Source organism: Aythya fuligula, chromosome 1 (assembly GCF_009819795.1).
Source record: "Aythya fuligula isolate bAytFul2 chromosome 1, bAytFul2.pri, whole genome shotgun sequence".
Lineage (NCBI taxonomy): Eukaryota > Metazoa > Chordata > Aves > Anseriformes > Anatidae > Aythya > Aythya fuligula.
In genome coordinates, this window is record NC_045559.1 from 82,147,938 (window position 1) to 82,175,553 (window position 27,616).

General features: G+C 43.9%; 1 protein-coding gene across 1 annotated transcript; it reads left to right on the forward strand.

The window, feature by feature from the left end:
- Positions 1–27,616, forward strand: LOC116490589 (antigen WC1.1-like). Its single transcript, XM_032189992.1, has 14 exons — positions 1–70; positions 2,790–3,104; positions 5,531–5,839; positions 6,957–7,271; positions 8,034–8,345; positions 8,782–9,099; positions 10,036–10,350; positions 18,209–18,523; positions 19,440–19,499; positions 19,582–19,896; positions 20,072–20,104; positions 20,411–20,548; positions 24,351–24,437; positions 27,333–27,616. The coding sequence occupies exons 1-14, from the start codon at positions 1–3 to the stop codon at positions 27,614–27,616; spliced, it is 3,186 nt and encodes a 1,061-aa protein (XP_032045883.1).

Sequence of the window (27,616 nt, forward strand, 5' to 3'; positions counted from 1 at the left end):
ATGGCGACAATGGGGCATCTTTCTACTCCAGTGTTGTGGCTCTTTCTCCTCTCCATTCAGGTTTCCCTGGGTAAGTATGTACTTTATTTTTCACTAGTCACTGAGCTAAGAAGAGGATGTATATTCAGTATAAATGGGTTGTTACTCCATTTGCCTATAAGCTAAAGTGTCAAGAAGGTGTTTAAATGAAGTTCTCTTTGATTCAATCTCTTTCCTGATCCTGGGAGAAAGAAGGATAAGCCGGTCTCAGTATTTTACTGAGATATCGATGACCAGACATTCTCGCCAGACTTCGAGTCCATATTCAGTGAAAAGTCTAGCTGTAATGGAAACCAGATGTGTATTTTTACTACTGTCCTGCCTTCCCTGCTGAGCTCTGTGTAGATGGAGTGAATAACTCTGAGTCTTTATTCAATCCCATTTAAAATGATGTTGCTGTGCTCTGTGGGTCCTGTAGAGTTTGACTGGGTGAGGTACTATCCTCTCAGTTGTTCCTGTGTATCTGAAGTTTACCACTATTTGTCTCTCTGCTGTTGTAGAGCTATGTGCAGATGTTTGAAACTGACAATGAGAACCAGATTTTGGGGTCCCCATTTTTGTTTCTGTACACATGGAGGTGGTATTATGGCATTGTGTTTGAGGGTTGCATCCCTGTATAATGAAAATAAGACTTCATAGTTGATACTTCATTTACCATTGCAGGCCCCTAGTCTGTTAGGTTCCCTCCAGTTGTATGAATGCAAATGGATGGGAAGAAGAGGCATGAGACTTTCTGTGTAAAGGAGTAGGAACAAAAATATTAAATATTTATATTTAGTCATCTCTGTAGCAGTGTTTGAGTGTGAACTCAGCAGTACTGTACAAAGGAGAGTGAGTTTTCTGCCAGTTTGTTTTTTAGTAACAGGGAACAGTAGCAGAGTGACTCACTAGCAATGCAGACAAGAGTAGCTTTACCTTGACATCACCATCAACATCTACGATCCATGATTTGGTCTGGCTCTGTCTGTACTTACACTCTCCGTGCTATCACAGCCCTCTGCTGGTCCCCAGAAAGGATATAGAGCGAGAGGCACAGACATCAAGGAGTGAGATGGCATCCTGAGATCAAGGCAGCCTCCACATAGGGTCTGAATACAGGGGCACACGCCTCTTCCTCATCTCTGGCTGATGAAGGTACCCAGGTATTCAGATGAAGCAAGCACAAATGTGATGCCTTCTTTTCCAAGCAGAACCCCATCCTGTGACTAGTACCACTGAATTTAATGAAGATCTTTGTGGGATATGCTATGGAGTGTGAGGAAACACAAAAGAGTATGTCTGTAGGTATCAGAAAATCACATGAGATTGATTACAGTAAATAGCAGTTTTAATTAGGGAAGAATAAAATCTGTTGGCTACTTTATGCCTAGCTTTTCCTCTGCATACAGCCTTGCATTCTGTCATGTGTTGAAAACACAAAATGTTAGATTATTTAAAAATTCAAGAGAAGATCAGTCAAGTGAGGAGCTGTCTGTTTTAGTCCCATATGTGGCTAAAGGAAATAGGTTATCTGGTTCCTTTAATAATATATTATGAGTTTAACTTATCTTAGAAATGACTTCTCTATAAAATGTGTACAAAGCATCTGGGGGACTATATTCTTTAAATAAATTGTAAGTTGATCTCCAGAACATATTTCATGAGGCTCTTTAAAGCTTACCTACAAAAAAATACTACCTCTGAGACAATATGTCACAAGTACAAAGGTTTTTTGTAGTTCTTAGGTGCTTGTGTTATGTATTTGAGAGATTTTACTCAGGAAATCTGAGAAAAGATGACAGCATAAAAATAGTTCTTCGATGTTACTATTTGTCAGTCTCTTGAATAATCTCCCTTAAACTTTTTGTGTTTCTGAATCTAAATGATAAGCAGAAAACTGGGGGAATCCAGCAATATCATCACAGAGGTAGTGTTATTTTGTGGTTCCACTTTTAAAAGGACAGTGGCATATTAGTGGAATTACCATATTAGTGGAAAGAGATGGGCCTGGAAGCAGAGGTCCATAGAGCAGCAGACAGTGGGAATACAGCAGAACAGAGAAGACTGGGGGGCAATCAGTCCCACCCCAAGAGATTGTGGGGTATGAGGAACAAGATGAAGACCTACCTATCCATCTCTGCTTATCCCGCTTCATCTCCTAAGATAGATCATCAGCCCTTGATGATATACTCATGGGACATTATGAGACATCTTCTTCTCTTGTCACATACCCTTGAGTAGGGGACCCAATGGCTATGGCAGGGGAGGAGGGGAAGACGAAAGAGTTTTGTGAAACCTGTTGGCAAATAATAGTTTGTCTGAGAGGAAGAAGTTGAGACGGATGATAGAAATTACTTCTTCACAACATATTGAACTCGGGAATAAAGAAAACAGTGCCCAGTGAGCATTTTCAATTGGATATCATCATGGTAGAACAACAAAAAGAAATTAGAAGCTGCTACTGAAGCCTTTGGGAGTCACACAGCAGGGCATTGCTTAGCATTTCCCATTTCTGACAGGTCAGGAGGAGAGAAATCTTGCCTGTCATTAGGAATAACTTAAATTTTAGCAGTTTGGCTGTCTCAGACTTGTAAACTCACTAAAAACAAACAAACAAACAAAATTAAATAGGACTATTTAGAAATGTGATCCTAATAAGTCTGATTTAAGTGTAATTTAAAAGTAATAAAAATCTCATTAACCATCTGCAAGAGATAATAGTGATAAGTTTCTGTCCTTTCTATAACCTTGTTCTTTCTCTGTGTATGAAGGGGATGATGAGTTGAGGCTGACAAATGGAACTGGCCCCTGCTCTGGGAGAGTGGAAATAAAACATAAAGAGGAGTGGGGAACTGTGTGTGATGGTGACTGGAACATAAAAGATGCTGAGGTTGTTTGTAAGCAAGTAGGATGTGGATCTGCTGTTCAGGCCCTTAATCGAGCTCCTTTTGGAGAGGGATCTGGAAAAACGTGGTTGTATCGAGTTGACTGCCGTGGTGATGAATCTGCTCTCTGGGACTGCCCACATACAGGATGGGATGCCTTTACCTGCCCTCATTATTTTGATGTTGGAGTGATATGCTCAGGTAAGAAGTTATACAACCTTTTATAACAGAAAAATTCCACGAGGCAAAGGAACTGATGTCAACCTTAGTCCTAGCTGAATAGTCAAGTATTGTGAACAGAACAGAGGTAACATTTTCTCCATGGTCTCTCAACCCAAGCAAGTCACTATCATTAAGACTTGTGCTGACCACAAGTGTATGCCTGCTTTGCCTGGGCACAACAATGATACAGAATAGAAATAGACAGAAAATTACATAGAATAGAAATAGAAACACTATTTCTTTTTAACACCCCTCCAGGCAATTTGAGAGCAGGACTAGATTTGCCTTTGGCTGGAAAAGGAAGCTAACAAACAGGGAGATGGAGAAGCAATAAAATGCTGTTATGCCATACATCCAACCTCCTTCTCCTCCTTCAGATCTTCCTGTAAACTAAGTCAGGGAATTCTGCAATGGCAAAGAAACTCAATGTCTCCTGGCTGCCTTTCCCTGCAAGATATGTTTGGTTTTGCTCCTTGGATAAAGAACCATTGTAAAGGGTTCTTCCTTACTGACTTCAGGACTTCACATTTGGCCTTTCTTATTTTTATAAGGTTCTTGTCAGCCCATTTCTCTATCTGTCTAGGTTCCTCTGAATGGCAGCTTTGCTCTTGGGGTTATCTCAACTTAGTAATAGTGTACTTCTTCACCTCCAGGTTGTTGATAAAGATACTGAATGGAACAGGTCCCCAAAAAACCCTCTGTTGTACTCCACTTGTTGCCAGCCTCCAGGTAGAGTGCAACCCACACAGTCTGAGCCTGACCATCCAATCAGCTTTTTGCCAATCTATTTGTCCACCCATCAAGACTGTCACATCCTAGTTTGGACACAAGAATATTGTTCAAGATAGTGTCAAAGGCCTTGTTCTAACTTTCAGGTAAATATCATGCACTGCTCTCACTGTCATCCAAAATCATTTTTATCAGACAAAATAATCAGGTTATACAGGCATGTTTTATCCATGGTTTATCTTGGTGAATCCCCTGGTTCTCCTCTTTCAGCTTCATCTTCTTGTGCCCAGATATATGTTCCAGGATGGCTCTCTCCATGTTTTTCTAAGGTACCAAACTGAGACTGACTGTAGTTCTCCAGATTGTCTTTTCAATCTTTCTGAAGATAAGTGCAACATTTACCTTTTTTACTCTTGTTATAGACATAATTCACACAACCATTCCAAGATGTTAGAGAGCATCCTTGCAAGAACACTGACTAGCTTGAATGCACCCCATTGCATCCCATGGATCTGGAAGGTCAAATTATCTCAAGTTATCTGATGGTAGTCCATCTCCTCATTGATCTGAGCCTCTAACCAGAATAGACTGAGAAATCTTGCTTGTGAAAGCACAGAGTACCTCTTTTTTTTTCTATGTTCTCCATCAATAAATCACTCACCCCATCCAGTAGCAGGCCTGTATTTTCCTTTTTCAGCCTTTTATTACAAAGGCAGAAAGAGAATCTCTTTTCTTTCTCCTTGATGTCTCTTGTGGTATCAACTCAGTTTGAGCTTTGGCTCTCTGAATGTCATAGCTACATGACCAGCCAGTGTTTCTGAATTCATGCTTTGTGTCTTGCCTGCTTCTACCTCCTACACAGTTTACACAGTTCCTTCTTTTCTTTTTTTTTCATTTGAGTGTTGTTTTAAGCTCCCAGCTTAGCCAAGTCAGTCTATTAGGCCATCTACTTTTTTTCCTCATACCATAGTAGACTGTCCTCACACTTGGAAAATGATGTCCTTAAAGACTTTGTAGATTTCATGAGCTCTTCTGTCCTTCTGAGTTGTTTATCTTGGGATTTCACTAGCCAGTTTCCTGTATAGTCTGAAATATGCTCTGTTTGCACTGTGCTTCTCTTCTTCCTCACTGCCTTCAGGATCTGGAAATCCACATTTCAGTTTCACCTATAGCCAAGGCTGTCAAAGATCACTATAACCCCAACTATTTCTTCCCTGTTACTGAATAGCTATGTGGTTCTTTGTTGGCCCATGCAGTGCCTAATCAAGAAGTCACCCTTGACACCCTCCAGAAATCTCTTGGACTGCTTCCATTCCACCATGTTGCCTTTCAGTCAGGTGCCATGGAGGCTAAAGATCCCCATAAGTATAGATTTATAGAATCATCTAGGTTGGAAAAGATGATCTTGAGACACACTTTTTCTCTTGTCAGTAGCATACAGGAATTGCCACAATGGCTATTTAAAAGTGTCACTGGTCTTCTGAGATGTGAATACCATGTGCCTTGCCTATGAATGTATAAGAGTGATTAAAGTAGGTCAGTGTAATGAACAATTAATGCTGGATGTATTTCTTTGCTTTGTTTGTTTGTTTGTTTGTTTTCTCTGATGTATTTCTTTGGGTTTTTGTTTGTTTGTTTTCTATTCCCGTTTCTCCCCCCCCACCACCCCCCCCCAGGTTTCTCTAGGCTGCGTCTGGATGGAGGGGACACTGCCTGCTCAGGACACCTGAAAGTAAAGCAAGCAGAAACCTGGTCTACAGTCTGTTATTCACATATTGATTTCAGTGCTGCCTCTGTTATATGTAATGAGCTAAAGTGTGGCCACGCTGTGGATATCATGAGAGGATTTCACTTTGGAAACAGTCATGAGTTGATCTGGCAAGAAGAGTTCCACTGTGTGGGGAATGAGAATCACCTTGCACACTGTCCCAGAATGTCGGACCGTATCAAGACATGCTCTCATGATGCCTATGTTCTATGTTCAGGTGAGACTTTGTACGCAGTTTACATGTATCCTATATGTCTTCTTGTCAACCCACTTTTAGAGTCTCTGCATATCTCTGGGGTCCTAAGGATTCCTTCTCTATCATGCCTGAGCTGTTTAGGGAAGGCCCAGAAGTAAAGGAGAGCATCCCCACAGTCTCTCTTTCACCCTACTAAGAGTCTGCCTTTAACATATCCTTTTCTAACCATTTCACTTTGTCACCGGGGATGGAGGGTCACAAAAGGACTATAATTTCTCTTATACTACTAGAGGCCTTTTTCTGAATGGCTTGTGCATTCTATAAGATTTCCTTCTTTGTCTTTCTTATATGCATAAAAGGAGAGGTGGCCAGAGCAGACAGCCGGGAACATGGAAAAAATAATTTTCTGTTCAATGTGTGTGCTAAACCCTGGCACTTCAGTTAATTATAAAATTGGAGGAGGAACATCTCCATACCTTGGCTCCTGTCTCTGTCCTACAAGATTTATAGGTCTGAGAGGAAATCCATTTCTCATTAGAAGGTGTATGATGCAAGGGGGAGGCAACAGTAAGTAATAACAGTGTGAGAAGATAGAGGTACAATGTAGGGCTGGCAGTAGGACACCCCAGTCCTACCCATATCACACTTAAATTATTGTGAATGTGCTGATGGGCATGGCCTGTTGCTTGTGCTTATGCTGTGGCACAGGTGAAAGCTGAGAATTTCACAGAGCGGCTGCTGCTTACTGTGCAACATGAGAGGACCCCCTACTAAGAAAGTGCTACTGGTAGCTCGTACTCTGTTTCTTACATGTGCCAAAAGCAAGATAATGCTGGGACTCCCTCTGCAAGAAAAGATTTGACAAAGTAGCAGCAGCATTGTGGGGGAGGACACATCAGAAGAAGAGAGAATGAACTACAAGAATTTGCATGTCTTTTAGTCGTGTAGTACAGGCTATAACATTGATGATAAAGACTTGTTTCAGAGCTGGCTTATGCAAATCCTGGTCTAACATTCTCCCCAGTCACCTTGGACACAGAAAGTACTAGTTCCATTCTGGTAGATATCTCTCACAATTTTCAGTGCAATAGCATGAAAAGAAAAATGTAAATGCTAAGCTCCTTTATTCTTCCTGCAGGCTATGGTGGATACAGGCTGGCAAATGGCAGTACCACATGTTCAGGGAGAGTAGAGCTTCTTCATGGAGGCTTGTGGGGAACATTCTGTGACTACCTGTGGAATTTACCAGCTGCCAATGCCCTCTGCCAGCATCTGGACTGTGGAATTGCCCTATCAATACCAGCTGGACAGTCCTTTGGAAAAGGAAATGGGTCTGTCTGGAATGGCACATTCAGCTGCAATAAGGAAGGCTCACACTTGAGAGAATGTCATGTGAATGTGCTAAGTCAGAATGAATGCCCTGCTGGAAATGAGGCTCGTGTGGTGTGTTCAGGTGAGCACTAGTAAAGGTTAAGAGGATAAATGAAAAACTCCTTCTTTGAGACAGATATGGACCCAAAATCTAGAGAGTCTGCAGAGCCAAGTTCCATCTTTTGCCTGCTGCCACAGGCATTTCCAGAAGCTGAGGCTGCACTTCACTTGCACCATGAGCCTGGTCTCTGTGAAATGCTCCTAGTGCCAGGCAACAGCAAGAGAAGGGGTGCTCCACAGGAGTGGTTCAGCTGGGTGCAGAGGGTGTGGATAGCACAGGCACATTCCACCAGGGCACAGTCCAAAGCATCTGAACATAGAGGACAGAGAGAAGTACTGAAAACAAGGTCTGTGCCAGACAAGGCAAAGTAATCAATCAGCTTTAAGGTCTAACTGGAGAGTAGAGTCAGGAGCAGCAGGAGACAGGGCTGGAGACAGTTACACCAGTCACATAGTTAAAGCAAGCACTGAAGGCCTGCCCCAGGCTTCAGTGAGCCCTTGGAACAATGGCCTGAGGGTGTATAGCTGGGGGACAGAAATGAGGATGGTCAGAGCAATCAAGGTTCACTTAGAGATTTGAAATCTAGTGACCCGAATCTAAAAATTGCAAAGGGGACCAGATCCTGATTTCTAGTTATTTTTCTTGGCAACATAGGGGAGACTGAATTCTAGTTGTAAGTACAAAAGTTCTAGTGGCCTATTGGAGATATTTTTGCTACCCCTCAGTGCTAAGAAAAACTCAGTCCCAATTCACAGTCACATTCAGATTTTCTCTCTTATTCAGGGTGTCCAAGGAGCAGATTAGTGAATGGCACCACATGTTCTGGCAGAGTGGAGATCCGTCATGGGGATACATGGGGAAGAATCTGCCGCTCCCAATGGAATTTGCAAGATGCTAGCGTTCTCTGTCGTCAGCTGAACTGTGGCTATGCAAAGTCAATCGAGACAGGAGACCTTTTTGTGGATGGGAATGGGTTTGTATGGAGAGATGTTTTTCACTGTGAAGGGTCGGAGTCCTGCCTGTGGGACTGTGCTCGAGTGGCTTTGGGCAATCCAACCTGTTCAGCCAGAGAAACAGCCACTGTTGTTTGCTCAGGTAAGTCAGGAAAGGCTTTTTACAGGTTCTGTAACTTTGGACCAAAGCAGTCTTGATCTCACTCTGCTAAGTCAAGTATCTCAGACCATGTTTAATGTCCTTTCCCTTCCCTCACCACCAAACCACCACCCTCTCACCCACAGTTTCAGCATAAGAACTTCATTTAGTAGAATTCTGTTCTGGAGGGATTCACATTATTTAGATGTTCCTGATTCCTCATAGGATCTAGCCTTTGAGCTGGGCAAGTCTTGCTGTAGCAAAATCTTGTGTGCATGGAGGCAAGTAAAGCCTTAACACAGGCTTCATCCTTAACCAGTGGTGAGAAATACTTTTTACTGACATAGAAATTTGACTTCCATCTCTCTCACATGTTATGTCTACTGTGGTAAGAGCAGTATATATTATTCAATACATTTTCCAAATCTCTTGAGCCCAGGCCTTCCTGATTCACTCAGACTCTCAGATGGTGAGAGCCGCTGTGATGGGCGAGTTGAGATCTCCCTCCATGGCATGTGGGGTAGAGTCCTGGATGATGACTGGAACATTAAGGATGCTACTGTGGTGTGCAGACAACTCCAGTGTGGAATAGCCAAGAAAGCCTATTACCTTCCAAGGTCTGAGAGAGGCATTGGTCTTGTGGGCTTAAGAAGTGTCCAGTGTGATGGAAATGAGACTCAGCTGGTGCTCTGCAAGACCTCCCATTCTCAGGCACTGCCAACAGGAGTTGCTGAAGATGTCGGCGTGATTTGTTCAGGTGAGTTATTGCAATACAAAAGAATCAGAATGCTTTCCAGGGTTACCTCTGACCAGCCTTTTGCTGTGGTCTCACCAGATCTTAAACAGGCATGGATCTGGTGACCCACCTGCTTGTATACTCTAAGGGACAAAACATGGTCAAGGAACCAAGTGTAATTTACCTAATGCTTTCTTCACCCAAATTTCTTAAGTAACTTAGAGCACAGAATTGAAAGGAAATAATATAATACAGAAGTCATAAGAATACTAATTTGTCCATGGCTACCATGCATTCTGACTGACACTCAGGAATTAAATAAGTTTGGTTTTGTGACTTTTCTTTATATGTATAGACACATGCAGCCTTTCTAAGCATGCATTTAAAATAGAACTGTTGGTACATTTCTTATTTAGTAACTTATCTGTTGCAGAAAGTATCCCTGAAACAAAGGAGTTTAGTTAGAAAACAGTTTCTCTTATTTTTAGTTTGCTTTTATTTCTCTCTGCTCTAATCTGTTATTAGTTGGCAATAAATTAAATTGACCTTCCCTAAGTTAAACCTCTTGTGCCCATGATGGTAACTGGTGAGTGATCTCCCTGTCCTTATCTCAGCCCATGAGCTTTCTTCAGGAGTGTAGAAGCAGAAAACAGCTTCTCATACAAGATAAGGTGATCTCTACAAACATCTGGAGAGATACACTCCAACCCCTTTGGTATACTCCTACACTTTTGCAGCATCCCATGGGAATTATTTAAACATTTGCCTCTTTCAGGATTAGTCCTTTTCTATCACGTGGTTTTAGCTTCATAGGAGTTCTGCCCAAGAAATCATAATAAAAGTACTGGAATGTAACAAGAACATGATGCCTTAAAGGTGCTTTAAATATACCGCCATTACACTGACTTGTGCATTATTATTATACTGCATGTTTATATCAGGTTTTTCTTCCTGCAGAGAGCAAGAAGATCAGGCTGGTGAATGGGACACAACGCTGTGCTGGGAGAGTGGAGCTCTATCATGATGGCATATGGGGCACAATCTGTGATGATAACTGGGATCTATCAGATGCAAATGTTGTTTGCAAACAGCTGGGATGTGGATATGCCATCAAGGCATTTGTCTCTGCTCATTATGGTGAAGGCTCAGGACAGATCTGGCTAGATGATGTGAACTGCACTGGGGCTGAATCTGGTCTCTGGGCATGTCCCTCCAGGGCATGGGGTCAGCACAACTGCCAACACAAGGAGGATGCTGGAGTCCTGTGCTCAGGTGTGTTCAGAGACTCTTTTTTTTTTTTTAAATGTGGGTTGGAAGAGAAGGGATATGAAGAGGGAAGCCGAGACTTGGTAGTCTTTCTTGGACAGCCTATTATTCTGTCTTGACTGCAAGCATGGCTGGACAGCACATCTTGTATCCCATCAAAATACAAAGGGTGTACTGAAGTCCTTATTTTTCATTAACAGACACACACACCAAAGTGTATGGTGGGGTATTGTGATAATTTGAGAGGGTTCCCAAGCAATAGGATGTGTGTCTGCCTTCCTGGAAGGAGGTCATCAAACGTCATGTGCCATTTACAGTCAGTTACAGTTGGATCTGAAACTGATAGAAACAACCCACTGTGCACCAAAACATCAACCAGTCAGAGGAGTACATGGTGCCTCTGCCCAAGTATCTGTTTAATTGATTTTTTTTTTTTTCCCCTCAAAACCCAAAACAATCATTAAGATTGTGGTAAGTGGCAACAAATACTATTAAGTAAGATTTCCCAAGTAGGAACTGTTTTGCCTGTGATAGCAGATGGTAAGTGCAGGAGACACTCCAGCAACAAAATGGCATGCCCTGGGACTGGACTAACTTGTAGTAACTCAAGTTGTCCTTTCAGGTAGCTCTTGTTAGAGTAACTAAGGAAATCTACAGAAAAGGGAGTGCTGCTCCCCAGAGTGTGACCACTCAGTGGGTCTTTACTCTTGAGTGAAATTAAAGAAATGTGAGGAAACTTACTGACACTGCTCCAGGGAGAGGCCTCTGCAGTGGATATAGCATTGCTGGAAAACCAGATCTGATGTGATACAGCTGAAAGCTTAAGAGAGCAGGGATTTGGGGTGTTCAGGGCCTAAGCTATTTGTCAACACTGTCCTGTACAGTGGAGTATGACTTTAGGCTCAGTTTATGGAGAGTTATGTTGAGCAGTGCCTAATTCTGATGGTCCTACAAACAACACGCTTTTGTTTATTATGTAGAAGGGACTGTGAAGAAGGGGATAATCAACTGCAGTTTCTTGGGCTGTTTGAATGTGCTTACAGGGAAGAGGAAAGGGACACTGAAAGGATTGTGATCACTGATGTTATGGCTTGAAGAGTCCAAAGGCAAGGCACAGTAATGCCCTGCTGATATTATCTGCTGGGATGCCCCGTTGTTCAAAAAGTGACCCCCTCAGCCATTTGCTGAGGCGATTGGCTCCGAGGGAGTGGGGGATCGGACAGGCAGGGCTAATTTTTCCGGCATCGAGCCCACTCGAGGAAGCCGCCAGGACCCATACGAACACCTCTTCTAATGGCGATCTACCAGTAGCTCAGCTGCAACGGTGTACACCAGGCACAGTGCGCTCTCTAGGAAGTCTACCCAGACTGACTGCCAGCTCAAAACTGTGGCAGTTCAGGTCTCGGGGTACAGGGAGTGCCTGAGCCTGTGGCTACCACCTGCAGGGGGCAGAGAGACTGTGTGCGTGAGGTGCGAGCAGGTGGACGACCTGGTTCGCCTCATGGCAGAACTCGAGGAGGTCAAGAGGTTGAGGGATACCAGGGAGTGTGAGTGGGAGATAGACTTATGGAGTAACTCCCTGCGCAGCCTGAAGGACAGGTACCAGGGTGAGACACCCCAGATGGGGGTGGACCCCCTGCCCCGTTGCTGTCGGGCAGAGGCAGGGGACCTAGGAGTTGAGGAGGAATGGAGACAGGTCTCCGCTCAACATCGCAGGTGATGCCCCCCCCTACCAGCCCCACCTTCCCAGGTGCCCTTACGCAACAGGTTTGAGGCCTTGGAGCTTGAGAGACCAGTAGCTGAGAAAAAGGTAGAAAGTCTACCCAGGAGGATGCCTAGGGTGAGGAAGTTGACTCCACACCTCAGGACTGCCTCCACCAGGACAGAAAGAAGGGTGATTGTTGTGGGTGACTCCCTTCTCAGGGGAACAGAGGGCCCTATTTGTCTGCCTGACCCTACCCATAGGGAAGTCTGCTGCCTCCCTGGGGCCAGGGTAAGGGATATTGCCAGAAATTTTCCCAACCTGGTTTGCCCCTCTGACTATTATCCTCTTTTAATAGTCCAGGCTGGCAGTGATGACACTGAAGAGAGAAACCTGAAGACCATGAAACAGGACTTTAGGGGACTGGGACAGTTAGTGGATGGAGCAGGAGTACAGGTGGTGTTTTCATCCATCCCTGCGGTGGCAGGGAGGGGTACAGAGAGGACATGGAAAGCCCACCTGATAAACACATGGCTCAGAGGCTGGTGCCAACACAGAAATTTTGGTTTTTTTTTTGACCATGGGGCGCTTTACTCAGCACGCAGCCTGATGGCGGTAGACGGGTCCCTATCTCTAAGGGGAAAATGGATCCTAGGCCAGGAGCTGGAAGGGCTCATTGAGAGGGCTTTAAACTAGGTAAGAAGGGGGACGGGGATGAAACAAGGCTTGTTAGAGCTGTGCCAGGGGGGAACAATGGCAAGGCTGGGAGAAAAGGCAATGGCCCAACTGAAGTGCATCTACACTAATGCACGCAGCATGGGTAACAAACAGGAGGAGCTGGAAGCCATCATGCAGCAGGCAGGCTACAACTTGGTTGCCATCACGGAAACGTGGTAGGACCACTCTCATGACTGGAGTGCTGCGATGTCTGGCTATAGGCTCTTCAGAAGAGACAGGAAGCACAGAAGGGGTGGTGGTGTGGCTCTCTATATCAGAGAGAGTTTTGATGTCGTGGAACTTGAGGATGGGAATGATAAGGTTGAGTCCCTATGGGTTAGGATCAGCAGGAAGGCCAACAAGGCAAGCATTCTGGCAGGGGCCTGTTATAGACTGACAAACCAGGAAGAGGAGACAGATGAGGAATTCTACAGACAGCTGACAAAAGTTGCGAAATTGTCAGCGCTTGTTCTCGTGGGGGACTTCAACTTCCCAGATATATCCTGGAAGCATAACACAGCCCAGAGAAAGCAGACTAGGAGGTTTCTGGAGAGCATGGAAGATAACTTCCTGACACAGACGGTTAGTGAGCCTACCCAGGGAGATGCCCCGCTAGACCTTCTCTTCACAAACAGAGAAGGACTGGTGGGAGATGTAGTGGTTGGAAACTGTCCTGGGCAGAGTGACCATGAAATGGTAGAGTTCTCCATTCTTGGAGAAGCCAGGAAGGGGACCAGTATTGAACTTCTGGAGGGCTGACTTTGAACTGTTCAGGACACTGGTTGGTAGAGTCCCTTGGGAGGCAGTTCTGAAGGGCAGAGGAGTCCAGGAAGGCTGGGTGGTCTTCAAGAAGGAAATCTTAATGGCGCAGGAGCAGTCTGTCCCCACGTGCCCAAAGACGAGCTGGCGGGGAAGAAGACCAGCCTGGCTGAACAGAGAATTGTGGCTTGAGCTTAGGAGGAAAGAGAGGGTTTACAATCTTTGGAAAAGAGGGTGGGCCACTCGGGAGGACTATAAGGATGTAGCGAGGCAGTGCAGGGAAAAAATTAGAAAGGCCAAAGCTCATCTAGAGCTCAATCTGGCTACTGCCGTCAAAGACAACAAAAATTTTTTTACAAATACATCAGTGCAAAATGGAGGACTAAGTAGAATCTCCAGCCTTTACTGGATGTGGGGGGGAACTTAGTTACAAAAGATGAGGAAAAGGCGGAGGTGCTTAATGCCTTCTTTGCCTCAGTCTTTTTCAGCAAAACCAGTTGGTTGCTCTCTGGATACCCAGCACCCTGAACTGGTGGAAGGGGACGGGGAGTAGAATGTGGCCCTCACTATCCATGAGGAAATGGTTGGCGACCTGCTACGGCACTTGGATGTATGCAAGTCAATGGGGCCAGATGGGATCCACCCGAGGATACTGAGAGAACTGGCGGAGGAGCTGGCCAAGCCACTTACCATCATTTATCAACAGTCCTGGCTATCGGGGGAGGTCCCAGTCAACTGGTGGCTAGCAAACGTGACGCCTATCTACAAGAAGGGCCGGAGGGCAGACCCAGAAAACTATAGGCCTGTTAGTTTGACCTCAGTACCAGGGAAGCTCATGGAGCAGATCCTCTTGAGAGTCATCATGTGGCAGTTGCAGGGCAAGCAGGTGATCAGGCCCAGCCAGCATGGGTTTATGAAAGGCAGGTCCTGCTTGACGAACCTGATCTCCTTCTATGGCAAAGTGACGCACTTGGTGGATGAGGAAAAGGCTGTGGATGTGGTCTACCTTGACTTCAGTAAGACTTCTGACACTGTTTCCCACAGAATTCTCCTCAAGAAACTGTCTGCTCATGGCTTGGACTGGCGTACGCTTCATTGGGTTATAAACTGGCTGGATAGCCGGGCCCAAAGAGTCGTGGTGAATGGAGTCAAATCCAGTTGGAGGCCAGTCACTAGTGGTGTTCCCCAGGGCTCAGTACTGGGGCCAGTCCTCTTTAATATCTTTATCAGTGATCTGGATGAGAGGATCAAGTGTACCCTCAGTAAATTCGCAGATGATACCAAGTTAGGTGCGTGTGTTGATCTGCTTGAGGTAGGAAGGCTCTGCAGGAGAATCTGGATAGGCTGAACCGATGGGCTGAGGGCAACTGTATGAAGTTCAACAAGGCCAAGTGCCGGGTCCTGCACCTGGGGCGCAATAACCCTAAGCAGAGCTACAGGCTGGGAGAGGAATGGTTGGAGAGCTGCCAGGCAGAGAAGGACCTGGGAGTATTGATTGATAGTTGGCTGAATATGAGCCAGCAGTGTGCTCAGGTGGCCAAGAAGGCCAACAGCATCCTGGCTTGTATAAGAAGCAGTGTGGCCAGCAGGTCTAGGGAAGCGATTGTCCCCCTGTACTCAGCTCTGGTGAGGCCACACCTCGAGTACTGTGTTCAGTTTTGGGCCCCTCGCTACAAGAAGGACATCGAGGTGCTCAGAAGAGTCCAGAGAAGGGCGACGAAGCTGGTTAGGGGTCTGGAGAACAAGTTCTACGAGGAGCAGCTGAGGGAGCCTGGTTTGTTCAGCCTGGAGAAAAGGAGACTCAGGGGCGACCTTATTGCTTTTTATAAGTACATTAAATGAGGCTGTAGCAAGGTGGGGGTTGGTCTTTTCTTCCATGTGCCCAGTGATAGGATGAGGGGAAATGGGCTAAAGTTGCGCCACGGGAGGTTTAGGTTGGATATTAGGAAGGACTTCTTTACTGAGAGGGTTGTGAGGCATTGGAATGGGCTGCCCAGGATAGTGGTGGAGTCACCATCCCTGGAGGTCTTTAAAAGATGTTTAGATGTTGAACTTAGCAATATGGTTTAGTGGAGGACTTGTTAGTGTTAGGTCAGAGGTTGGACTCGATGATCTTGAGGTCTCTTCCAACCTAGACAATTCTGTGATTCTGTGATATACACCATTCTGGAGTCAAGATGTAGCGGTGCTAAACAAGCAGTCATTCATGGAGGGGACTGGAGGAGAGACATGGCCATATCCAGAGGAAGGAAGTCTTAAGTTTGAATAAATGGATTTGGCACACCTTACTTGTAGTAGCTGGTCCTACTGCCTCTGCCATATTTGGCATTGTCTTTCTTGACCACTGTAGTTAGATGGATGGGGCAGGAAGGCCTAGGGTATTTTGAAATAGGCAGTGTAGCTTGCAGAGGGAAGAACTAGCTACCAAACTCCCCAGGACTCTCTATTCACCCCAGTATTGCTGAATTTGTGTAGGTAGACTCAGGTGTCAGTGTCTTGGCAACCCAAGTAATTTGCTGAAAGGATCATCAAACTGACCAAGGAACCACTGATGAAATCCCAAAATTAATTATTTCCCTGGGAAAAAAAAAAAAAAAAAAAAAAAAAAAAAAAAAAAAAAAAAAAAAAGTGATGGTCTTAAACAACAGTAAAATTACAACAGTCCTGCTTGACCTGTATGGAGGCCTGTTAGAAAATGTTGGTTTACAGTAGACTTTAGAGCTTTGAAAGAGATCACACCATCATTAACTGTTACAGTTCCAGACATATTGCAGCTCTTGTATGACCTAGAAACCCTAAAATATACCTGATATGCTATAACTGGTATTGCAAATGCTTTAAAAAAAATAAAAAAAAAAAAAAAATCCCAGTCATCAAAGAAAGAAGACCTTAGTTTGCCTTCACCTGGAATGGTGTGCAGTACAGCTGGAACCACCTGTCTGAAGGGTCCAAATATTCCTTACTATATGCCATGGCATCATCCATCAGACTTTAAAGCAAGAGATCTCCAAAGAACTTTTTCTCTGCTGACAATGGGATAAACTACTTTAGAAGTACTAAGTAAAGGGCAATAGGTAATCATTACTTTTCTTGGTGCTAGATTTACCATTAGGGTCTCCAAAGCAAAAAGGGACTTTCAAAAAATGCAGGTTTTAGACATGCACTATGAATAAAGATACATCCCAGCTGACCAAATTGCTTGGATAAGCACCACAGATACAATAAACAAGAAACACAAGCCTTCTTGGGCATTACTCTATTGGAATATGCACATCTGTTGTTGCTGCCAATTACTGCCAATTGACCAAACATGCATATTAAGTGATCTGAAAAAAATAAATAAATAAACAAATATTAAAAGTAAGAAGAAGAACACCAGTGAGCTTTGGAGCTAATCAACAGGAGATAGCCCATGCCATCAAATTAGGACTAGTTTTCATAGGTAGTAATGTAAAAATAGAAAAATTAAATACATGTGCAGGAAAGAGGCATATCATACAGAGTTTGTGGCAACCAGCCTCTGAAGAGATGAGAGAGACACTTGGAACCCTGGAATCTGAACCACAAAAGAGCAGAAAATAAATTCTCTCTAGTGGAACAAGAGTTCCTAGCTGCATATGTAGAGGGTGTGTGAGCATCACAGAAGTGTTGGAGTGCAGAGCAGCCACTATCATTATGCCCTCCATAAGCTATCCTGAATTTTATGTTCAAGGATTCAAAACAACTGAGGGAAGAACAACCACCGTAACACGGCAAAAATGTGTCCTAGCCCTTAGCCAATCTTTACATATTGTTTCAAGCTCCAGATCAGGGTTAGCTGAATTTATTAAGTCAATGGCCATCAAATCAATAATGTGAGGAAGGCCAAACACCTTTGGCTGTTGAAGCTCTAGTGTATGATGAAATAAGTACTGAAAATAAAGAACAAAGTTTGTTTACTGATCGATTCTGTAACAGCATAGCAGGAAACAGGAGATGGAAATACTTGGAACATTTCTACAGGAGAAGCTGCCATCTGGGAGGAGGCTTGAAGAACTTTGAAAGGCCTTAAAAATAGCCTTAGAATATACTCAGAAGCATCAATGGGCTAGAGTATATGTAAATACAGAATCCTGGACAGTGAGTAATGTTGTATGGAAATGGCTTAAAAAGTGAAATTGTGGTAATTGGCAGCAGTTAGGAAAAATATTTTAAGCAGAAGTATGGAAAGCAGTACAACAGATGCTTGAGCAGAAAGACTTAAGAAAGACCTAATGTCAGGCTAATAATATACATATCCCAAATTCAAAGGCAACTTAAGATGAACACAGTAACTAAGCTGACTAGCTGCCTCAACTTTTTCCTTAAAACTGTCCTAAAAACACCAGAAAAAGGGTCTGTTGGGATTTATGGCATCCTCACCTTCCTCACCTCCAGAAAAATGTGTGACCAGCTTATTTATAACCAGGACTATCTCATAGGAGCACTGAAGAAAAACATATATGCTGAGCTCGGTTGGATGATGAAGTACCAGCCAGCCCTGGGGATTCTTGGATTGCGAAGCCTACAACAGTCAAAATCCCTAGGGAAGTGGCCCTTATTGTTTGAAGAGCAGGGTTTACTTACTGTTTGGTCTTTGGAAACAGAACAATGAAATGTGTGCTGAATCATGTCCCTCTAATTCAAATTTTATGTCTTTATTTTTAGAGTTCTTGGATCTGAGGTTGGTGAATGGCAATGACTGTGCTGGACGGCTAGAAGTTTTCTACAATGGAACATGGGGGAGCATTTGTTCCAATCATATGTCTCAACTGACTGCAATAACTGCATGCAAACACCTGAACTGTGGAGATGGCGGGGAAATTGATAAAGATTTTAAATACGGCAGAGGTTCTGGGCCCACGTGGTTGGACCACATTGACTGCAATAAGCAACACAGCTCTCTCTGGCATTGTCAGTCAGACCCCTGGGATCCTCAGTCATGTGATAACCGAGCAGAAGAGACCCATATTTCTTGTACTGGTAACTACAAATGTATCTGTACAGGACCTCCCAAACATACAGAAACCTGTGCATGCATATGTGGACATTGTAGTACTTAAAACATGTTCAATTGTTTTCCAGTTTATATAATTTTTAGTTTCATGAAAATGGCACAAACATTTTTGTCTAATTCCTGTTGTAAATTAGTTAATTAAAATGATATGAGTATTGAAATCCAAGGGAAGACCCTGATAGCATGGTGCCATTGCATACCTGTAAATTAAAAGTCTGTGATATGCAGTTAGTCTGTGAGGTCTGAGATAAGATCAGATTTCTCAAGAAGTCTAGAGGCATGTATGCATACATGTATGGACGCATAACAGAGCATGTAGACACGTGAATGCACAGAAACATGTACAAGTGTACTTTAGTTCAATTCTAAAGGTCCATTTCTGGTGTCTGCTCTTATGATAGTATTTCATATCTGTGGGTTCCCACTGAAATATAAACGAATTTTAGATAACATTCAGATCTCTTGAAAGGCACTTCAAGAGGAAAGAAAGCAAAGTCCTCAGAGAGTTTCAGGAACATTTTTTTATTTAAAGCAATAGCCAAACAGTGGCCCAGCAAGTATTAAATACTCCATGCATACATTACAGGAAAAAATGAACTTGATGATTAATCATAGAAACATAGAACGGTTTGACCTTAAAGACCATCTAGTTCCAACGCCCCCTGCCTTAGGCAGGGATGATACCCATTAGACCAGGTTGGCCAAGGTCCCATCCAACCTGGCCTTGAACACCTTCAGGGATGGGTCATCCACAGATTCACTGGGCAGCCTGCTCCAGTGCCTCACCAGCCTTACAGTGGTGAGTTAATGATCAGGCATTTTATGTAACTTCACTTTTTTAGAATAATCTAATGATTTATTTACAATATTTAATTTCTGCAGGAAGAAAAGGGACAGCAACTCCAGCTACTGCTGAGTGTCCAAATTCTACAAGTTGCTCAGGTACCTCTACTTTGTTTTTCCTTATTGGTCCCTGTGGACCTTCCTGCTGTTCAAGCAACACAGAAGTATGTTTGTTTTGCAGACAGGGAGAAGTTACGTGTTGTAGGAGGAGAGGATGTGTGCTCAGGAAGAGTGGAGATTTGGAACCAGGGTTCTTGGGGAACGATCTGTGATGATTCCTGGGATATAGCAGATGCTAATGTGGTATGCAGACAACTGGGTTGTGGGTCTGCTGTGTCCGCTCTGAGTGAAGCTGCCTTTGGAGAAGGGACTGGTCCCATCTGGTTGGAGAAGATCCACTGTAAAGGAACAGAACTGTCTCTCTGGGACTGTCCTTCCAAGCCCTTGTTTGGCAAAAACTGTGATCATAAGGAGGACGCTGCTGTGGATTGCTCAGGTTAGTAAATGGTCCTTGGGTTCATTACACAGACTAGGAGAGGAGGTAGATGTACATCCAAGTTACTAGCCCCTTCATACTTCTGACTGCAGGAACCTCACAAATGATGTGAAGATGTTCTTCCTATTTTTCACACTTACCTATTCCTTAACCTAGACTTGTATTCCTTTCATAGGTGTGACAGGAACAACATCATCCACTAGAGCAGGTAAAATATTTCCTCTTCCCCCCTTTCTTTCTCCCAACAAATGAGAATTTAATGTGCTTGATACTGCATAGTGGGTAAAACTGCAATATATTCCAGCTCATGAGAAAGCATCTCACTTAGTCTTTTGTAAAGGATGGTTGAATGGCACCATCCCCAGCTGCTGAATGCTCTTTGCTTGAGCAGGACCCACAGCTAGGCAGCAGGTGACCTGCTTCACCCTGCTACCATGGGCACAGCAGGAGGCTCCAGAGGAGCAGCTTCTGGATCACCTGATTCTCCACCTGTTGCTTTTCTGTTTCCATTCAGATCTTCCCCGCCAACCAGAGACACAAAATGTGAGAATTTCAGCGCCTGTCATCGTTTGTGTTATTCTGGGGGCTCTTCTCTGCCTGGTCCTTGCCATTCTCGCTGGACAGATCCGAAGTGCCAGGGCACAGAAGAGAGGTGTGTCCCTCAGTACTGTTATGAAATGCCTCCTTGAAGAAGCTGGCAAGTGCTAATTGGCTGGGGCAGCTGGGAGGATGGGTGGCTGAGGTGACTGATCCCTGCTGCCACACTGAAATTTTCGCTTACCCTCTGGCAGTGAAATAGTCCACCAGTGCAACTGGGAACTGGCAGCAGCCAGGACAGCCACTAAGACACTTGGACCATGTCTTGTTCTGTACAGGTCTTGCAGTGACCTGTTTGTGCAGAGAGAAATAGAGACAAGAGGACAGGAGATTTTGATGACTGCAGCAACTGGAAAATTTACAGCCAACACATTAGATCTCAGACAAATAGAATCATAGAACCATAGAACCATAGCATCATAGAATCGTAGAATCATAGAATCGTTAAGGTTGGAAAAGACCTCCAAGATCATCTGGTCCAAGCATCCCCCTACCACTAAATTTCCTCATCCAAATCATCAACGAAGATATTAAAGAGCATGGGCCACAACATCGACCCCTAGGGAACACCAGTTGTTACCAGTCACCAGCTGGATTTCATTCCATTCACCACCACTCTCTGGGCCTGGCCATCCAGCTGGTTTTTAACCCAGCAAAGGGTATATCTGTCCAAACCATGTGCTGCCAGGTTCTCCAGAAGAATACTATGGGAGACCATATCAAAGGCCTTGCTGAAAGGCTACGTCAACAGCCTTTCCCTCATCCTCCAGGTGGGTTACCTGGTCATAGGAGGAGATGAGGTTGGTCAGGTAGGACTTGCCTTTCATGAACCCATGTTCACTGGGCCTGGCCCTCTACTTGTCTTGTACATGTTGTGTGATTGCACTCAAGATTATCTGTTCCACAACCTTCCCTGATACCAAGATCAGACTGACAGGTTTGTAGTTCCCTGGGTCTTCCTTACAACCCTTCTTATAGATGGGCATCATATTAGCAAGTTTCCAGTCATCTGGGACTTTTCCAGTTGACCATGACCACTGATAGATGATGCAAAATGGCTTGACAATCACATCTTCCAGCTCCCTCAGCACCCTCAGGTGGATCCCATCTGGTCCCATGGATTTGGGACAGTCCAGGTAGGGTAACAGGTCTCTAACTGTTTCCACCTGAATCTTGGGGGGGGTTATTCTGCTCCCCATCTGACTTCCAGGTCAGAAGTCTGAGTACCCCAAGGATAACTGCTCTGACTATTAAAGACAGATGTAAAGAAGGCATTGAGAATCTCAGCCTTTTCTTTATCCTCAGTAGTCATGTTTCCCACTGTGTCCAGTAAAGGATGGAGATTCTCCTTGGTCTTACCATTTATACATTTTTAAAAATATTTTTTATATCTTTTACCACAGTGGCCAGGTTGAGCTCATGTTGGGCTTTAGCCTTTATGATTTTTTCCCTGCATATGCTAGCAACTTCCCTGTACTCTCCCCAAGTCGCCTGTTCCTTCTTCCACTGGACCTAAACTCCCTTTTTCTCCCAGAGACCAGTTTGCTAGGCCACTCTCCATCATCTTTGAAAGGTCATGGAGAAACGGAGTGGTACCTGAGGACTGGAAGAACGCCCATGTCACCCCAGACTTCAAAAAGGGCAAGAAGGAGGACTTAGGCAACTACAGACCAGTCAGCCTCACCTGTTCCTGGAAAAGTGATGGAATCTCTCATCTCCAAGCACACGGAGAAAAAGAAGGTGATCAGGAGTAGTCCGCATAGGTTCACAAAGGGGAAAACATGCTTAACCAATTAGATAGCCTTCTATGATGAGATGACTAGCTGGGTAGATGAGGGAAGAGCGGTGGATGTGGTCTACCTTGACCTCAGCAAGGCTTTTGACACTGTCTGCATAACATCCTCATAGACATGCTCAGGAAGTGTGGCCTAGGTAAGTGGACAGTGAGGTGAATCGATAATTAATGGCAGAACTCAGAGGGTTGTCCTTAGCGGTGCAGGTTCTAGTTAAAGGCCTGTAGCTAGTGGTGTCCCCCAAGGGTCTGTGCTGGGTCCAGTGTTGCCCAACTTATTCATCAATGACCTGGACAATGAAACAGAGTGCACTCTTAGCAAGTTTACTGATGACACAAAGCTCAGAGGAGTGGCTGATACCTCAGAGGGCTATGCTGCCATTCAGACAGACATGGACAGGCTAGAGAGTTGGGCAGTGGGGAATCTCATGAAATTCAACAAGGGCAAGCACAGGGTCCTGCACCTAGGAAGGAATCACCCCAAGCACTAGTACAGGCTGGCGGGTGACCTGCTGGAGTGCAGCTCTGCAGAGAGGGACCTGGGAGTCCTGGTGGACAGCAGGCTGACCATGAGCCAGCAATGTCCTCTGATGGCCAAAAAGGCCAATAGAATCCTGGGGTGCATTCAGAAGAGTGTTGCCAGCAGGTCAAGGGAGGTGATCCTAACCCCTCTACTCAGTCCTGGTGAGGCCACACCTGGAGTACTGAGTCCAGCTTTGCACTCCCCAGAACAAGAGGGACGTAGAACTACTGGAGTGAGTTCAGAGGAGAGCTACAAAGATGCTTAGAGAACTGGAGCACCTGTCATACGAGGACACTGAAAGAACTGGGCCTGTTTAGCCTGGAAAAGAGAAGACTGAGGGGAGACCTCATCAATGTGTATACATATCTGAGGGGAGGGTGTTGAAAGGATGGAGGCAGTCTCTTTTCAGTTGTACCCAGCAACAGGATGAGAGGCAATGGGCACAAACTGAAGCACGGGAAGTTCCAGCTGAATATGAGGGGGCACTTCTTTACTGTGAGGGTGACAGAGCATTGGAACAGGTTTCCCAGAGAGGCTGCAGAGCCTCCTTCTCTGGAGATATTCAAAACCCACCTGGATGCCATCCTGGGCATCCATGGTCTAGGTGACCCTACTTGGCAGAGGCTTGAGCCAGATGACCTTCAGAGGTCCCTTCCAACCTTGGCCATTCTGTGATTCTGTGAGACTCAGCAAAAGTTCCCTCTTCAGCCACACCGGTCTTCTCCCCCACCAGTTCATCTTATGGCACACAGGGACAGCCTGCTCCTGCACCCTTAAGGCTTCCTTCTTGAAAAGCGTCTAACGTTCCTGGACCCCTCTGCCCTTCAGGACTGACTCCAAAGGGACCCTCCCTACCAGTGTCCTGAACAATTCAAAGTCTGCCCTCCGAAAGTCCAACGTAGCAGTTTTACTGACCCCTCTCCTGACTTCACCAAGAATAGAGAATTCTACTGTGTCACGGTAACTCTGACCAAGACAACTCCTGACCACCACATCTCCTACCAGTCCTTCTCTGTTTGTGAATGGCAGGTCTAGGAGGGCACCACCCTGGTAGGCTCACTAACCAGCTGTGTCAGGAAGCTGTCTTCCACACATTCCAGAAACCTCTTAGAATGCTTCCTCAGGTCTATATTAAATTTCCAGCATATCTCCAGGAAGTTGAAGTTATGTTCTCCAGTTCTGACTGAGACCTTTCCCTAAAGTGCCAAAAACATCAGAAGAGTTTTCAGTACCCTGAGTGAGGAATTGTTAGAACACAAATCAAAACATACATTTAAACCAAGAAACTCAGATCTGCACAGACAGAATAAATCGAATGGATTTGTTAACACACCTGCTTCCCCATCCAGTATCTACTGTCCCTTTGTCAAGATAAACTTTTTCTCCAAGTTTATTCTCAGACAGCACCTTCCTGTGACTTCCTGGGTAGTAAATAGGCTGTGTAGACCCATTTACATGTATGTCATTCATTTTCATGACACCAGCCCAAGTGTGAACAGAGACTGTGTGAGTGATCTTGTGTTTTACTTTCAGGCTCCAGAGTATCATATGACCCCTTCTCTGAGGCTGTCTATGAGGACATTGACTATAATCTGATGAGAGAAAAGCAGGGGATGACTCACCTCTCAGGTCTGTGTGTCTTGTTCTTATCAAGAGAAAATAAATTGAGGATAATTCCTTCTGGAGGCCCAAATCCCAGTCTGAAACTTTGCAGTTCCCAAATCTACCAGAAAACTGAACAGTTCCTTGAATTGAAGAGAAGTATTTTCTGACCAGTGGACTGCAATAATTCCTCTTCAAGGGACAATTCATTTTGTGCTGTCCCCACTGCAGCTATAAAGCACAGAACAATATGCCTCCACCTCCTGTCTGTCCAGTCGACGCCCTCCTCCCACCCACCACCCCCCCCCCAAAAAAAAAAAAGAAAGAAAGAAAGAAAAGAAAAAGAAAAAAAGCTTTTGTTGCAATTGTTTAAAGTAGGAACAAATAAACCAATAATCTGTATCCCCCTTCTGGTAGCCACATGTGTCTATAGGCTTCCTTCTGTTGATTGCTTTTTGCTTTTATGGCTTGCCTTCCCTATGAGTTCCAGAAGAATTGTTATCTATTTCAGTGTAAGCCCTTAAGGACTAATAATACTGACCGCCCAAGAATCTGCTTCTCCTCCAAAGAAGCACCTTAGCTCACTTGGTTATGTTTGCTACAGGTTTTATTGAAGACTGCAGGCACTCTTCCAAATGGCAGTATAGACTATGTGCTACAATTGGAAAGAATGCAGTCAGGTTTGACTGGCTTCCTGAATTTACAGACCCAGGCTACCTGTCCTCTTATATGCGTTTGGTTACTTCCCTGTACATTGTATCATGCATTGTTTAGTTGTTTTTTGTTTGTTTTTTGTTTGTTTGTTTGTGTGTGTGTTTTTTGTTTTTTGTTTGTTTGTTTGTTTTTGTTTTTGTTGTTTTGTTTTGTTTTTGTTTTTGGTTGGTTGGTTTTGTTTGTTTGTTTGTTTGTTTTTTCTGACTGATTCATACATTCTATGAACTGGCACATTTGGGGTTATTTGGCTGTTTTGTTTTGTTTTGTTTTGTTTTGTCATTGGCTATACTTTATCTGCATGCATTCAGCCTCCAATCACAAGTAATATAATTTGTTACTTCATGCCTATCCTTCAGAACTATTTAGATACCTCCCCTGCTATCCCTATACATTACCATAACTGCCTTAGCAAACAGCTACATTGGAGAGCAATAAACTGAATGTATGTATAATCCATACAATCAGCCATACTCAACCTCAAGTTACTTGACTTAGATCTGCAGCCTTATTGATCCTGGATCTGTTTTCCTCATGATGCAGTTTAGCAGCTCAGGAGAGTTTACTCTGATAGCACACTTTCTCATTGGTCCTGTAGCAACTCAAAGTAATGTAATGGAGATCCTACAATGAAAGAGACACTTCTAGCTTTTAATTTCCAAAGCATTATCGATTATTAAAACAATTTTATTTTTCCTGAACTTCATGTTCAATAATAATGTTAGATAGTAAGTGAAAAAATTCTCTTTGATTTTTGTGGTGGAAATGTGTCATACAATCTTGTATAAAAGTGCCAGTCTTCTCTTTTTTTTCTACTTCTGAGGGCTGTCTTCCCTCCCTGCCCACTTTTTTATGCAGGGGGATGGAGAGTTCTTGCACACTAAGGAAAACATCCTTAAAGAGTTGCCAGATCTGCTCAGCTCCTTTGTCCCTAAGGATGGTGTTCCAGGGGAATGGTGTTCTCATCTACTAGGTCTTTAAATAGCTTGAAGTTCACTCTTCAGAAGTTCAGATCCTGACTTTGCTCTTTGCCAGACCTGTATTCCTTAAAATCACAAACTTAACCAGAGCATGGTTACTGCAGCCCAGTCTGCCTCTAATCTGGCAACTGCTTCTCCCAGGAATGGTAACTGTAATAAGTTGCAAACTATTGTTTCATTTCTGAGATAAATGTGGGGAATTAAGACAGAGAAAAAACATGCTGTGGGTGGCATACTGCTGGAGTTGAACAGGAAATGTTCAGCCCAGTGACCCAATGAAAAATGCAGTCTTCCAGGTATGGTTTTGCTGGTGGTATTTTTCTTTGTTTGCTTGTTTCTATTTGACAATGGAAAATGGAAAATGCTCCCTGAAAGGGAGAGGAAGTATCTGGAGAACTACTACATTTTCCTAGTGCAGATCAAAAACCTCATTTTAATATTGCCCTCAGAGATATCAATTGCCAAAGGCCCAACCAGTTGTGGACTTCAGCTGCCCACATCCCTAACCCTCTGCTGTGCTATGGTTTTTTATATTTTATTGTGTTTGCTATATTTAGGGTTTTAATTATTTAAACTAAAAGCCTTTATTTTTCTTACTTGTTTTGAAGTTTTCACCAAGAAGATAATTATTCCAAAAAAGATCTCTTTTTTTCTAATTCACATTGAATGTTGAATATTGTAAAAAAAAAAAAAAAAAAAAAAAGAAAGAAAGAAAGAAAAAAAGAAATGCGAGCACTTTGATTTGCTTTCATTTCATATATGTTTTATATGTATGTGTGTTTGTGTATGTATATACCATAAGACAGTGAAAACTAAGATTCTTTGAGGGATGACTTCCAGGTATGTCCAGATCACAGAGCTACCTACCCCTGAGAAATCAGAGCGCTCACTACTCACAGAACTAGTGATACATAGAGATAAACAAGGAAAACTTATTATTTTTTAATTATTAAATGTAATAGGGAAGCTTACCTTATCACTAGCTGCATTCTTCCAGACCTTTCACCCTTTCACGTTCATCCTCCATATTAGCTTCTGTTTTGTACTTGTTACAACAATGTATAACAATTATTGGAGCTATATCACTGTCATCTGGAATACTTTAGAGCTCTCAGGAGGATTCTTAATTTCTTATCATTCCTTTTCATCACGGTACTATCAGTATTGCAAACCCTTATCTTTGGATTGTCAGCTACTGTTCTCTCCAGTGGAAGTTCTCTCCCTTTTACAGTTAATACCAGTATCATTCCAGAGGTCCCACTACTGCCTGGAAATACCCTGGAAGACGGTTATGATGATGTGACAGAAGATCCTAGATCTAAAGATGCTTCCCTTCCAGGGAAGAATGAGCAAGAAATCATTGGAGTTCTGGACAAAAGTGACGGAAACAGGTATTCATGGACAGGTGAGTCCAGAAGAGCAGTGCTGCTAATTTTCATAATCTATAGTTATTGTACTGAACTCAGGGGAAATCAGTGTGGAGCATACCACAAGAGATCACCTAGATTTATCTAA

Excerpts from the sequence above, each read along its gene's own strand:
- LOC116490589 (XM_032189992.1), top strand. The coding sequence starts at position 1 with ATGGCGACAATGGGGCATCTTTCTACTCCAGTGTTGTGGCTCTTTCTC. Across the intron at positions 9,100-10,035 it reads TGTCGGCGTGATTTGTTCAG|AGAGCAAGAAGATCAGGCTG; the intron begins GTGAGTTATTGC and ends TTCTTCCTGCAG. Across the intron at positions 18,524-19,439 it reads GACCCATATTTCTTGTACTG|GAAGAAAAGGGACAGCAACT; the intron begins GTAACTACAAAT and ends TAATTTCTGCAG.